This window comes from Artemia sp. Qi Xiang Cuo, chromosome 1, assembly GCF_049724085.1.
Source record: "Artemia sp. Qi Xiang Cuo chromosome 1, ASM4972408v1, whole genome shotgun sequence".
Classification (NCBI taxonomy): Eukaryota; Metazoa; Arthropoda; class Branchiopoda; order Anostraca; family Artemiidae; genus Artemia; species Artemia sp. Qi Xiang Cuo.
Genome location: NC_142794.1, coordinates 89049927 through 89064988, shown reverse-complemented (window position 1 = coordinate 89064988; position 15062 = coordinate 89049927). Strand labels below are relative to the sequence as shown.

Here is a 15062-nt window from a genome sequence, read left to right as displayed (position 1 = left end):
TCTATATGCTCAATTTAAATATAAATATTGAACCTTGCTCTAATATAACTCAAACGCTAAGATTATTTCCCTTTTTCGGATATTAACAGGGGATTTCCAGCCAGAAACAGCAATCTATACTTCAGAATACTCATTGAAAATTTTTCTTTTCAATGAAATCACTTAGATGATGAATCGAAGTTTAAGATTCTAGAAATCCTTGTATTCTTTGATGTCTTTACAATTTATTCCTTGTTCCATGATGTGGAAGCAACGCCATCTAACTCAAATATGAGGATTCTGAAGAAACATCTTCCCTGCTTTCTTAAATGTGAAGAAGGGCTATTAATCCGCCCATCAACTCGAATTTATACAATGAAGTTTATTAGTTCGTATAACAGTGCTTTAAGAATGAAAATGATTCACAAAAAAACCCTACCTCTTCAATTTTTTAACAGGGTAGGGGTTGTAAAATCAATAATTTGTATTTTTACTACAAAAAAAAAAACTATTTAAAGGATAGTAATTTCCACGGTTCCTGAATTTCGGGATTCTAAAACTCCTTGTATTTTTATTGTTTTCATAATCTATCCCTTATCCCACGACTTGGAAACAACATAGTATAGCTCAATGATGAAGATCCTAATGAAATAACTTTATTGCTAGCATCGTATTCACTAGACTTACAAATGTTAAATGAATTCAAAAGGGAGCAAAAATGAGCAATAGACAATAATTGAGAGAATGAAAGATGAGAAAGAGGTGAATACCCCCCCCCCCCCCCCACCCGAGCACCTAGAAACCTTTTAATCGTATGAAAAGATCAAATCAGAATCTTGAATTGTAAATTTTAAATCTACATATGTACCTAAAACTTTAATTCCAGAATTGGGAATCTAAAAAAAGTCAGATCTAAAAAAAGGGTTCAAATCTAAAATCTTAATTAAAAAAAAAAGGGTTCGAAACTAGTAACCGTATTTATTTTCCGTTGTGTCTACGAAATGTTTTCCCATTCTTAGTGTTAAATAGCCTGTATTTTTTTTTTTATTATTATTCTATCCTATATACAAGATCCCAGGACAGCTCCTTTAAAGGTAAATTGCACATAACTGTCAAAACTTATTCAATTTCGTAATTTTTAAATACTTTGGCATCATGCTTAACGAAGTCCTTTTTTTCTTCGCATTTTTATAAAACATTTTGTTTCGCAAAAAGGTCTGCATAATAATCAGGACATTTGTCCAATAAAGACTAAAACAACGGAGCAGTGAAATATTCACAACGAATATTTTCAAAAATCTTCCCCGTTCAATTTAAATCATTGTTAAAATGGACAACTCTTAAATTTGATCAGTTGTCTTACACACTTCAATATTACATATAGTTCGGTTCATATAGTTATATATAGTTCATATAAAATTACATATGGTTCTGTAAAATAGTTCGGTTCAGTGGTTAAAACTTAAACTTATTCCTCAAATGTAATTAAACTAATTACATTTGATTCATGGTGATGCGACAGTTAGTATTTTATAATGTGAATAAAAGCTGGTATCTGGAACAAGTGCGTATTGAGGATTTTTGTTCCAGCGGCGAAGGACCATTTTTTTTTAAACACATTGAAAATTTGTTATGTTTTGAGTCGGACAAAAATTTTGAGGGGGTTCAAACCCAGTACCCCCCCCCCCCCCTTGGATACGGACTTGATCCGGAACTTATTTTTATGTTAAAAGACACATTTTGATATTCAAGTTGATGACACATTTATATGTTCGTTGAAACTGAAATTCTACAAAAACAATGATATCAATCTTAATGATGCAAAGGTATATTAGAAAGAAAAACAATTCTAAACCAACTTTTTTTTACGGGAACTTCCTAAGTCATTTATCTTTTTTTTCGTCTTTATTGTCGGTCTTTGATGACAGCTTCAGAATACGAAATCACAATAGCATTAACATAAGACACACAAAAAACACCATTTCAATCAGTGACGTACGCAGGGGGGCCTCCGGGCCCGGGCCCCCCCGAAATCTCACGATTTTTTTCATTTTCCCATAATTTTCTGATTTTTCTCACAGAATAATGGGTTTGAAGGATTTGCCCCCCCCCCCCCCGAAACAAATTGGCCCCCCCCCCGAAACAAATTCCTGCGTACGTGCCTGATTTCAATAAAACATATACCTTTTTTCAAATTAAAATAATTAGATTAACTTAAAGAGCTAAGTAGTTCGTCTCTCCTTTCCATTATATCCATTTCTAAGTGATCTAACTCAGCCAAGGTCATATCCTTTACTAGGTATCTCGCTGCTGTTAGTGTGTTCGATGCCTATAAAGACAACAAACAAACATTATTGTCGCATTCGCTTTTCGAACATTTCAGAACATAGCAGAACAGTAACAGAACATAGCAAAACCTTAATAGCAGAACAGTCTAATCACTTGTCATAGGATAACGCAAATATTTGTTGAATTTTACATTTTATCAAGTTTAATATTCTTTCATACCACACAACTTTCCCTTGTCTTGTTCCTAACAAAAGAAATCCTTGCAAAAATATGTAGCAACAGAAGTATGTATTTCAATTATTGCTGTCGACTTTAAGCCATTTAGAGCATGAATCGGGGTTCACAATACAATGAGAAATATTGTCTTTTAAAAATAAATATTTAAAATAAAATTTTTATATTAAATGCACTATGTAAATATAGAACGCAAAAAAATTGATTTAGAAAATGGTTGATGAATATTATCTACTGCAGATCGTTTGCATGTTAAAGAAAAAAAATTCCCATTTTCAGAATACATCCTAATAAAAATTATCAATGTTACATCCTACCTCACACGAAGGGTCAGTTGTTCTGTTGTAATCGGAAGGCGCATAATGGAAGACCGCTGCAGATTCAAAATAAAAAAAAACGAGAAGCCAAGAATGAATCACGTCATTTTGATCTGTTCAAGTGATTTTAGAGAGATTTAACATTTTAACAAATGAAACCAAAAAAGTCTAAAATAATCAGAGTGATAGCCTAAATTTCGAACAGAGAAAATAAATTTAGACGAAAAAATTGTAGAATTTTTTCATGGCCTTCAATAATTCAATTTAAAGTTAGATTCAATCAGATCTCAGAATATACTACTGAATTCCAGCTTGTTCCAGCTTGAATAACGCGAAAGCAGAATAGAAAGTCTGAGCATGTTTTGCCAATAACATGAATCAGAGTATGGAGAGCCTTAGTTGACATAAAGAAGGAAATAAGAAGTTTAAACACAGAGAGATCTGGATTGCAAAGCAGTAACAGTGATTCAAAAGGTGGTACGGTAGACGGCATAAATTCTAAGTAACTCTAGATGATTTTTTTTTATGAGTAACAAACCACTATTTCTATGTTTAATAATACTTTTTTAGAGTATACAACATAAGATAACAGACAAACTGATGCCAAAGATTGCCATTCCCAAATTTTTAGCAACTGATAAGATCCTCAATGACTCTCCGCTCACCTCTAGCTGAGGAAAAGGTCTTCATTACGATAGTAATTATATGAGGGTAATTGTAAGTAATTATATGAGGGTAATTATACCAACATAAATAAATATAAAAATAAATATATATATATATATATATATATATATATATATATATATATATATATATATATATATATATATATATATATATATATATATATATATATATATATATATATATATATATATATATATATATATATATATATATATATATATATATATATATATATATATATATATATATATATATATATATATATATATTTATATATATATATATATATATATATATATATATATATATATATATATATATATATATATATATATATATATATCAAAATTAAAAGAAGAGAAATTGGTAAGCAAAACATCAGGACTAAACAATCTAATTATACATTCAGCAAAACAAGCGTAATTAGAAATGTTTTTAAGTGATTAAAAGTGTCTTTCTAAAACAAATCCCCAATCCATTTTTGTTTTCAAACAAGAAACATCCTTTAAAAACATCGTTAAAAATTGTGGTACAAAACGAATTCTGTTTCCGAGCTAATATCAAAAAAGTTTACGTGTTCCCAAGCTACATTATTGTAGCTTGGTTATTTTTAGCTATGTTATTTTTTTCTATTAACTATGTTATTTTATTTTAAGCTATGTTATTTTTTTCTATTAACTATGTTATTTTATTTTAAGCTATGTTATTTTTTTCTATCAACTATGTTATTTTATTTTAAGCTATGTTATTTTTTTCTATTAACTATGTTATTTTATTTTTAGCTCTGTTATTTTTTTCTATTAACTATGTTATTTTATTTTAAGCTATGTTATTTTTTTCTATTAACTATGTTATTTTATTTTTAGCTATGTTATTTTTTTCTATTAGTTATGTTATTTTATTCTATTAGCTATGTTATTTCATATGTTATTTTATTTTTAGCTATGTTATTTCTAGCTATATTATTTTTGCTATGTTATTTTTTCTATTAGCTATGTTATTTTTAGCTATGTTTTTTTTTCTATTAGCTATGTTATTTTATTTTTAGCTATGTTATTTTTTTCTACATACCAAAAGGAGTGAGGGGATAAGTGAGGGAGTTCAAGCCTTGTAACAACTTGGTATGGATATGGTCTTGTGAAGCATAATAATAAAGCGTTTAATTTAAAAATCCAAATCGATTTTTCGGTACCATATAAAAATTTCAGGTAAAAACAGGGTCCTTGGAGCATATAAGGTTGCAGTATCTTATTAAAATTATAACTTCGAGTACAACATTTTACACAAGGATCCAAGTCTTTAGCGACCAAAATTTTTTTTATGGAAAATTAATCATGTGTTATTTTTTTTGTTCTCTACATACTGGAAGGGTGAGCGAGTCCTTTGATTTTTGAATTAAGATCAACTTGGTGGAAGTGATGAAAGACTTGAGAGCCATGGCTAATTGGAGTACAGCCCAGACAAATAATCTCAGTGAGAGGCAAAGCTGGCTTAACCTTTCTCAGAATTGTAAAAAAATGATTAATTTCAATTGTTGATATATAATAAGTGCCGAATGAAGCGCCATAGTTAAAAAAAATCTTATGAGTCGTCATTACGATGTCTTACACGCATTATGTGAATTGAACGATAATAAAACTGTGAAACTTTAGTAGCAAATCAAGGATCACAAGAGAACATTGTTCAGTATAGGAAAAATAAAGGTGCTACCCTTCAATAAGTAAAGACATAATTAAATAAATAACAATGTTGCTCACTCTTTTCGTTGTATATTGTTTTCTTGGTGGTAAATTGACAAAGCGAAGGTCATGTGGCATTTGATATCTTGGTGGACAGCGATCATATGGCGACTGCTCGTTCCGCTCCCAGTTGTCCATCTATAAAAAAAAGTATTAATAAAATCTTAACGCTAAAATAGGGTAGTAATTTCTCTTTTTTTATCACAGTCTCAGAAAGCTAAGAGACAAAGAAAAAGTAAGGACCAACATAGAATATATCTGCTGAGTTCAGATTTCTGCTGAACTGGTCCCAGTTCGCTCCCAGTTCAGATTTCTGCAGAACTGGCCCTAGAATTTATTATTGGGACAAATGTCGTTGCATTTTAGTTAGCATACTCAGCTACAGAAGCATGCAACATTTCGCAAAAAGAACAAAACCATGGAATTGACAGATTAAAAGTTATATCGACTAGATCGAATATATGCTGTATGTGAACAGAACAAATATAAATAAAAAAAAAAACAGACTAAAATGTACCAAACGTTTTATTATAGTTTATGGAGTTTACAATAAAAAAAAATTATAGCCTTTCTTTTATTTCATCACTTTCACTTTTAGACTTTCCTTTCTCTCCAACTTGACTATAGTTTTATATTACCGTCCTTTTCTTTTCAGTTCGTATTTGTCTTCTTTTAAATATGAATTCGGGTATCCACATCTTTTTGTCCGTGATCTGTAAATACCCATGCTTTCTGTCTGAAGTCAGTCTATAGGGAGTTAAACTGTTAACGTAAGCTGTAATATTTTCTATATATTCATTTCTACCTAAACTAGGAATTTAAATGTTAAGGGATAAACTGGAATTTGCTGAAAACTAAATAAAATACGACTAGAAGAAGAGAGCTTCGTGCAATTCACGATCCAAAAATTGTTGGGAATTAAATAAACCAAGTTAAAAAAAAAAAAAAAGAGAACTCCCCCCTTTTGAGCAGGGTTGTCCCTTCACTAGACTGAAATTTACTATATTGCAGGGAAAAAAATCAAAGAAGGAAAACACAATCGTCATAAACATTTTCGTGCAAAAGCGATATTGTCGGAAAATTTTGCTTTGTTAGAATATTCTTTATGATAGTGATGGCCCATACAGTCGTTATTTCTTTCGGTAAACAAGAGGGCAATAACAATAACATAACAGTTTTAAGAGTCTGAAAATTTCGCAGCTGAAGCCAAGTATAGCTTCGAGTTCTTGAAGCTAAGTATAGATGTAATCGCCGTTTTCTAAATAATGCATTCTCCTCGTTGAGATTTCCTAGGTCCAGTCAATTTTCAAGAAAAGTTTCACATCAATCAAGCCAAACAGTCTTTGATGACACATATCAAGTCAAACACATGAATCGATACAGCCCATAATCATTCAAATAATTTTTGTCCTTAGGTTCCTTTGGAACAAAAATATTAATTCTAAATGATTTGTTTTCTGAGTAACAAACCACTATTTCTATGTTTAAAAATACTTTTTTTCGTTTGGAATATTAACAGAAATATTAACCGACGTGGATAAAATGAATTTCGTTACTATTTTTATTTCTTACACCTCTGTAAAAAGTTGGAGGTGTAAAATGGGGATTAACAGCAATACTAACAGATTTTCAGCTGTATTGTTCGCAGAAAGCACAGTTCATATATTATCCAGTATGCTCATTCTCTATCTCACCCATTATAAAAACCCTGACCGGGGTGCGAGTGCTCCGGAGAAAGTTTTTGATGATATAAACATAGGCGAAGTCAGATTAGCGGGAATATAGGTTAGTCTATTTCCGACTGTTTCCATCAAAGTGCATTGAAACAAACGGAAATAAGGCTAATGCAGAAACAAGCTAATGCAGAAATAAGTGGGAGGAGCTTTTTGATCATGAAGACCAGAAATGATCTGCGATAAGCTTACTGGTATATTCTGTCTACTGTGGCAGAAAGATAGGGGAAGATATATATGACAGGTAAAATTTAACTAAGAAATGGGCAAAAATTTTTGTTTCTAATGGCAAAAACCAAACCGGAGGATTCACAAGTAAAAGAAGAAAAATTCAAATATTCCAAATCTCCTCAGTGGAAAAACATATAAAGTAACAAAGGCGTGTATATACGTATTTATGTTTTTTAATGCTTTTAGAAATCACAGCTCAAGAGTTTACGCGGAGTGCTGCTTGCATAGATGTTGCTTGCAGCGGCATAATGGGATAATACAATATCCTCATAATGCTTGGGGATATTGTTTGACTTCTAAACTGTTTTTTACGTTTTATAGAAAATATCATATACTTATTAAATATCAAAAAATAGAATTATTCACTAAAAGAAAAAGGAATACACAAAATACTAAGACTAATTAGAACGTCCAGTATGGGCAGCGGCGAAAGAAATTAACTATCCCTAGTGCAGAATAAACGTTTGTCTCCTGAGCTTTCTTATAATTCCTTCTTTCCCGTTCTTCTTCATCCAACTTATATTTCTCTCTCTCTCTCTCTCTCTCTCTCTCTCTCTCTCTCTCTCTCTCTCTCTCTCTCTCTCTCTCTCTCTCTCTCTCTCTCTCTCTCTTTCTCTCTCTCTCTCTCTCTCTCTCTCTCTCTCTCTCTCTCTCTCTCTCTCTCTCTCTCTCTCTCTCTCTCTCTCTCTCTCTCTCTCTCTCTCTCTCTCTCTCTCTCTCTCTCTCTCTCTCTCTCTCTCTCTCTCTCTCTCTCTCTCTCTCTCTCTCTCTCTCTCTCTCTCTCTCTCTCTCTCTCTCTCTCTCTCTCTCTCTCTCTCTCTCTCTCTCTCTCTCTCTCTCTCTCTCTCTCTCTCTCTCTCTCTCTCTCTCTCTCTCTCTCTCTCTCTCTCTCTCTCTCTCTCTCTCTCTCTCTCTCTCTCTCTCTCTCTCTCTCTCTCTCTCTCTCTCTCTCTCTCTCTCTCTCTCTCTCTCTCTCTCTCTCTCTCTCTCTCTCTCTCTCTCTCTCTCTCTCTCTCTCTCTCTCTCTCTCTCTCTCTCTCTCTCAGTCCATGCACTTAACCTCATGAAAACTACGGGTTATCTTGCCTTATTTTTCTTTTAGTCTACCTTTATACTGTAAAATTAGAAGATGAAGCTACTGTTCTTACCGTCACTGAGGATGGAGAGAAATGCTGGCCCTCTGCCCAACTTGACCTATTACTCAGTCTGCTCCGAGGAGAACTAAATGTATTTTGGTTGACTGTTTCGCCAAAGCGACCATTTGGGCTTTCATATTCATACATGAGAGGTCTCTGGAAAAGAACAAGCTCTTATCCAAGGATTAAAAGGCGAAGAAAACGAAAAAGAACGTAGAGCCACAAAACATATAATTCGATCATGATGACAAGCTTTCCGGCTCTCCCATTCTTTTTTCAGTCCATTATTGAATTAAGACCTTAATTAGGCTCGAACCTGATAGGTTCACAGAGTCATACCATTTACCGTTAAAATATGCCGAGTTCTAGGATTTTTTTTAGAACCTCTCACCATGTTTACACAACTCAACTGATTTAACAAATAGTTATCTCCCCCTTGAAAAACAAAATAAGACATAAGCGTCTGACTAAAATAAATGATTTTTTCTGAAGGCAAAAATGAACAAAGCTTCGAACAAAAATGAGCAAAAACTTGAACAAAATTCCCACATTTTTTTTGAATTTACTTTTTAGCTGTTTGGTTGACTTCTTCTTTTTTCCGCTCATAGAAGTCTTCACACCAATAGTTTCTCTCTCTCTCTCTCACTCTCTCTCTCTCACTCTCTCTCTCTCTTTCACTCTCTCACTCACTCACTCACTCACTCCCTCCCTCACTCACTCACTCACTCACTCACTTTCAATCTCACTTAAGTATAAATTTGGTCGGGGGATAGAATGATACTGAAAAAAAGACTAAATCAATCAAATAATTTGAATTAGGTGGCTAATTAAAATTTGGTAGATTAAATATAATGCAAGACGTTATTCCATAACTTTTGACAATAATTTATTCGAATATTGTTCACAATTAGCGTTGACTGTGCCTCAAAAGCCAAGTCGAGCATACGCAAAAAAACAAGCAACAGAGAAATGAATACTGGTTGTTAAATTAATATAATATACGAATACACCAATCCCCTTTTGGAGGAAAAATCCACAAATTATTGACGTTGGAAGAGGGAGAATGAGCTTAAGTAAATGTTTCCTTTTTTCTTAGTCAAGTTAATTTCTAAATATTTAATATTGGATCCACCAATTAATTTCCATAAATTGTTTCGTAGAGATTCTTATTGCGAAAAAATATTCTAATGAACCTGAAGCTTCAAACCATAAAACAAAATACTAAGTGAATTCGACTCCTGCAATGCTTAAATGGGAATGGAAAACTTAAACATCATATTTTAAGCAAACAAAAGACTGATTTCAAAACGAGGACCAAATTAGTATTAAATAAAGTTACACATTTTACTATTTCTATCTCCCCCATCCTGATATTAGCAATCCCCCCCCCCCGGAAAGCTTTGGATGAGGATAAATGCAGTTTTTTATACACTGTCGATTTCAGAATTGCTATCTAAAATTTTTAGTCCTAATTGGCCAGAAAAAAAATTATATATCAGAAAACAGAACTTTAATGTGGCGCAATCTATTTTATGACTTAAAAAGGCACTAGAACTTTTGATTTCCTTCAAATAAGCCCTCTCATGATTATATATGACCTCGGGTTTGATATGACTATCCTTTGATAGAAAATAAACAATAGACACGTTATTCCCATAAATGCACGAATACAACTTTCTTGTTGGTCAAGGTGGGGCACTTTAGCCCAGCTAAGAGGTTTTTAAAAAGGGCAATTTCAATAGTCTACAAAAATGATGTATGTAAATGAAAGATATTATTTCCAAAACCGTCTTACAGGGATAATATATGCCACTATACAAGTTCCTTCAAAACTTGTTTCTAAAAATATTTCGTTTTCATAAACTTGTTTCAGTTACTATTGGATGGGTTTGTTCATTACTAAACTGCAGCTACAGCTGACACCGAGATAACCTTTGTTCCAGCAAGAACCGATGATCAAAAGGACTAAAACTAAAGAAGATGTACCTGATAATAGGGAACGTCCAAAGGATACTGCCGCTGGGATGATTGTTGAGTAGTTTGCTGGTATGAATCTGAATGGTACAAGTCAAGCTGTTGAGAACTCAATTGCTGCTGCTGCCTTGACTGAGGTCTAGGTAAAGCTGCATTGCTAGAAATAAAGGTTATACAACGTAAGTGAAATGTATTATTTTTAATGTTTTCTTTAATTTTCGAGACTTGTAATTTAGAAGTCTCCCAGAGTTTCAGATACATCTGCTTGTTTTTATTACTTTTTCTCTTTTTGTCTAAAATTTTAATTAGCTACAATGTCACATTTTAATTCTTAATTGGGAAAACGAAAAAATTGGGAAATTAACAAGTATAATTATAGATATATACAATTTACCAGCAAGAAATCCGAGGTTTATGGGCCGGCCGCCTACATCGTAGCCTACATCATATTTAGGTTAAGCCTGGGCATGATTTGAAAATCGACCGGAAATTAAAATTTTAAAAAATAATTTTTTTTCAACTAAAAATAAGGAGCAACATCAAAACTTTAAAAAAAAGAAATAAATACCTAAGGGGAGATACCCCATCCTCAATCCCTCACCCTTTACCACTCAAGTTTGAATTTTCATGCCAATTCATTAAGAACCACTACTGAAACCCATGGGTCATTGATTCGGAACAAAAAGCTTTTTAAAGGCATTGTAACACTTAAGCGTAACCAAAAGTACGTGCCTGCGATTTCGTTGCAAAGAAAGGCAATTTCATCACTGCAGTAAAAGAACTAGCACTTTATCAGAAAATCTTAAGACAGCAACTGTCAGATCGTAAATTCATAATTTTTGGGGGGCAGGCTGCTCTCCTTCTCTTATTAAGGAGATCTTTCTCCATCTCTTCGTTCATTTTAAGTACAGAATCAGAAAGATTCCAAAGACAGTGTTTTCAAATTGGCTTAAATTATTACTTGTATCAACAATTTCATCCAACGTTGGTGTCAAGGAAGTAGAGGAGACTGAGCATTTACCATATTTTTGAGTTTGATCAAAAATATAAAAGATATTGAAACCTTGTAATAGTCAAATATGAGTTCGAGCAAAGCATATAATCAGGAGCGTCAATGCACGAAATTGGGGGGTGTGGGTAGAGGGTAAAGTATATTTTTCAAAATCTAAAAAGGAGGGGAAAGTATTTTTCAAGAGGATACTAAAAGAAAGGATTTTTCAAAATTTGAGCTATTCGAAAGAAATATACTAATTTTCAGGAAGAATATGAAATATTAGTTCAGCAGCATATTGATAATCCCAAAAGCTGTGAGAAATGATTGAAACTTACAGTAATGGATTAAAATACAAATTACTGTAATACGTCTTGTCAAAAAAAAAATCCCTCCTCCTATGACAGGTCAACTTAGAAAAAAAAATTCAAATGTGGCTTGGAGTCTACTTTCCTGGGATATGGTTGCTCCCAGGATTCAAGCTGAACATTCAGCCAGATTTTAATATTTGAAGATTAGGACCTATTTTCATCAAAAAATTTAAGCTGTTAGTCCATCTAAAACCTCTACTCATCAAGTACAAAAATCCCTAGCTTTATGAAAAGTCCCTGTCCCGGACGGGCGAAGCTACTTGGTGAACAGTTTCCCTGAATGTTATTTATTTATTAGATTGAATCCAGGAAGTTTTATTCGTGGAGTTTCAATCCTGTTCAGTTAACACAATAGTTTCTTAAGTTAGCAAAAGGCTTTTAAGTGGCAATTTTTCCCAAAACAAAGACAAGCTGTTGAATAAAGTATTTTTCCACGAGTGCAAAAATAATCTGGGGTCATCCCGCTCAAAATACAATAGTACCTGTTGGCATCCATGTAGCTGTTTATGGTAAAATATTGATATATCATGCAGGTTGGTGTGATCACGATGGTTATCTATAGCGAAAAAAAATCTATGTCTTTGGTCAAAAGTAGATGTTCTTGCCACAGGCCGATTTCCTGGCCTAACTACCTAAAACGGGACTAAAAAGCTCCACTAATTTTAACTAATGGAGATCACTGACAGCCTCTAAAATTAATTAGTGGAGATCACTGAACACCACTAATTTGAATAGGGAAGGATAGAGTCACCCCATCCAATTCTGTGTTATATTTGGGCCCTTGTCGTTTTTGACACGACACTCCAATCCAACTTTCCTAAAATCCTAAAAAGCCTAATTCTAAACTATATTAGGTTCTTGTCGTTTTTTGACTTGACATTCCAATCCAGCTTTTGTAACATCAGAAGTAGCTTTTCGATATCTTATCCAGCTTAGGCAGAGGCAGCTATGCTGGTCTCAGGTGGCTCAGTCCCAAGATAAATCATCAGTTATAGTACTATTACATTACAAGATTAAATTAGAAACTTCCTTTCCAAGATTTGGGACCAATATGATGTGGATTTATTATGGAGCACAGTTTATAAAGAAGTCTAAAATCAAAATTTCATGCTCTCTTTTTTCTACAATCTCTTAATGTGTTACTTTTCAATTGGAAACATAAATTGTATGAATAGTGTAACAATCCCAAATTGATAGGAAAAAAAACCTAGAAGTGAGAGAGAAATCAAATAACGTTACTTCCTCAGAAAAAGAAGGCGCAATGAACTTTTGGAATGAAAAGATTTTTTTCTTCTTTTCTTACAGCCATCCGTTTCATTTTTTCTTTTCTAGGAATAAACCTACATATTTCATGCAGTTCTTATATTAAAAAAATGATTTCATGTTTATAGTTTGTTTTTTTTTTAACTTTAAAAGTAAGAAAATGAATTGGTTACATCAAAGCAAAATTCATTTCTTTTCCACCTCTTCTTGCCACCAATTCCACCCACCCTCAAGAACCGGTGAAAAAAACTCATAACAAATACTACATACTAAAAACCCCAATCTGCCAATTGAATAGCTAGATTTCCTCTTGAAAGGGCTGCCGTCCCACCAAATGCTTACAAAAGATACATTTACTATTGAATGTGAATTTCTCATTGGTTAGTAGGATAGTGCGGGGGAGGAAGGGGCCAAACGAATACAAAAGCACATCTCATGCAGCAATAAGTAAATAGCTATAGACACCTATGGTGTTCCAAAAGAAAATAATAATAAATCATAAAAAGCTAAAAATTAAACAAAAGGAACTATAACATACTGTATAGGACAACTACGTGCATTTGCATGCTGGTACCTGCTATCGCATCCTTGCAATTCCGCAACACGTTCAATAGTTTGTTCATTCAAAGCACCACATTCTTGATCTTGAAGCTCTGGGTGAAGCTCTGCTAGGCTTTGACGCCATGAAGAAATATCCTAAGAAATCAAAATAGTTAAAAGCACTTTACGGAAATATAAAGTATGTGGACATCCAGTTGCCAAGAAATTGCCCGTAACCAGTTGCCAGTTGCCCAGATATTGTCCAGTTGCCTAGATATAAGTATGTGGTCACCCAGTTGCCAAGGAATTTCTCCATGCATAAGGCACAAGGATAAGAAAAGATAAGAGAAATGCATAAGTAAGAAGTAAAAATGTGGAATAATTAAAATGCATAAGAAAGCAGGCATTTAGGTCTAGGCATCCAATTCCAGTAAATACTATTCAACCAAAGATTACTTGATTATGCACCTATTAGACATAGAAGTGCATAGAAATGCATATTTTTCGTGCAACTATTTGAACAACGGGTTAAGTGGCTTAGAATACATATTTTTGGTCAAGCAAGGGAGAAGAGTCCTAAAATACTATGATAATGCAAGTGTAGGTATGTGCCAGCACTACAGAATTATATGAGGTAAGCTAAAAGAAAAACAACGAACAATCTGTGATTTTGTCAGGTACGCATGATTTGCTACTTTTTCTTCCTAAATTGATTGTCTGTGAGCAAAATACATAAGGAATTTTTTTTAGTCACATTGAATAAATTGTCTATTCATCTGTCATACTTGGAGTTGCTCAACTTTTACAAAGTAATTCTTCAGATACAAGAATAAAACTTATGCCTGGGTTGGTCGAGATAAAAAGATTATGAGACAAAACATTCTATACTTTTTTGTGTATCTTGGAATGTTTAAGTTATGCCTTCTGAAATTAAGAACTAATACTTTTGTATAAGATTTCACTCGTCTTTCTTTATTTTGAGGGGGGGATTGTTAGGCAACGAATATCATGATTTTTTGAAACAATTTAAGTTACTACTTGGGAGGGGGCTTATAAAGTTGAATTTCCATCATATTACTTGTGAAGTTTAATGTTTTTTCACAAATATTGATTCTGAAAGAGAAAAAAAACCTATAGGATATAAGATTTATCAGAGGCAACGCTCAAGCGTTCTTTCAACTTCATATTCCAAGCCGTTAGTCCAAGTAGTAGTAATAGTGTAAGTAGCAGTAGTAGTAGTAGTAGTACTAGCGTGCACACATTGCCTTTCTGTCAATTGATCATCCCCTTCAGGATTCCCTGAAAGTTCCAACTGAATACCCTAAGCCATTCCTGAGATGCGTCCTTTTGACAACCCAAATGCACATAGTGTTCTTTGATTTGGTTCAACACTCCCCTCAAAATTCCATGAAAGCTTTGCCTGAATTCCCTTGGCCTTTTTGGTAAAAGATCAAACCTACCCCTCTTTCCAAACAATAGATACTACATGTAAATAATGGGAGACTTGTATAACTTACACAACTTGCCCCAAGGACTTAGGAGGGGGATGGTGGTGGCACTATAGCTTTCAGTTTC

The 15062-nt window shown here is 33.2% G+C and overlaps 1 protein-coding gene across 2 annotated transcripts in view; it reads right to left on the bottom strand.

The window, feature by feature from the left end:
* Positions 1 to 2131: 2131 nt before the first annotated feature.
* Positions 2132 to 15062, bottom strand: part of LOC148956895 (uncharacterized) — a 36686-nt gene continuing 23755 nt past the window's right edge. The window contains exons 7-11 of one of the 2 annotated variants that reach the window (XM_089096686.1): positions 13486 to 13643; positions 10335 to 10479; positions 8361 to 8504; positions 5267 to 5386; positions 2132 to 2308 (exon numbers count right to left, since the gene is read on the bottom strand). In XM_089096686.1, the coding sequence (XP_088952812.1) occupies positions 2189 to 2308; positions 5267 to 5386; positions 8361 to 8504; positions 10335 to 10479; positions 13486 to 13643 (687 nt within the window). In that variant the 3' untranslated portion in view covers positions 2132 to 2188. The remainder of the gene's footprint in view (positions 2309 to 5266; positions 5387 to 8360; positions 8505 to 10334; positions 10480 to 13485; positions 13644 to 15062) is intronic. The other variant, XM_089096695.1, reaches the window with a different exon arrangement.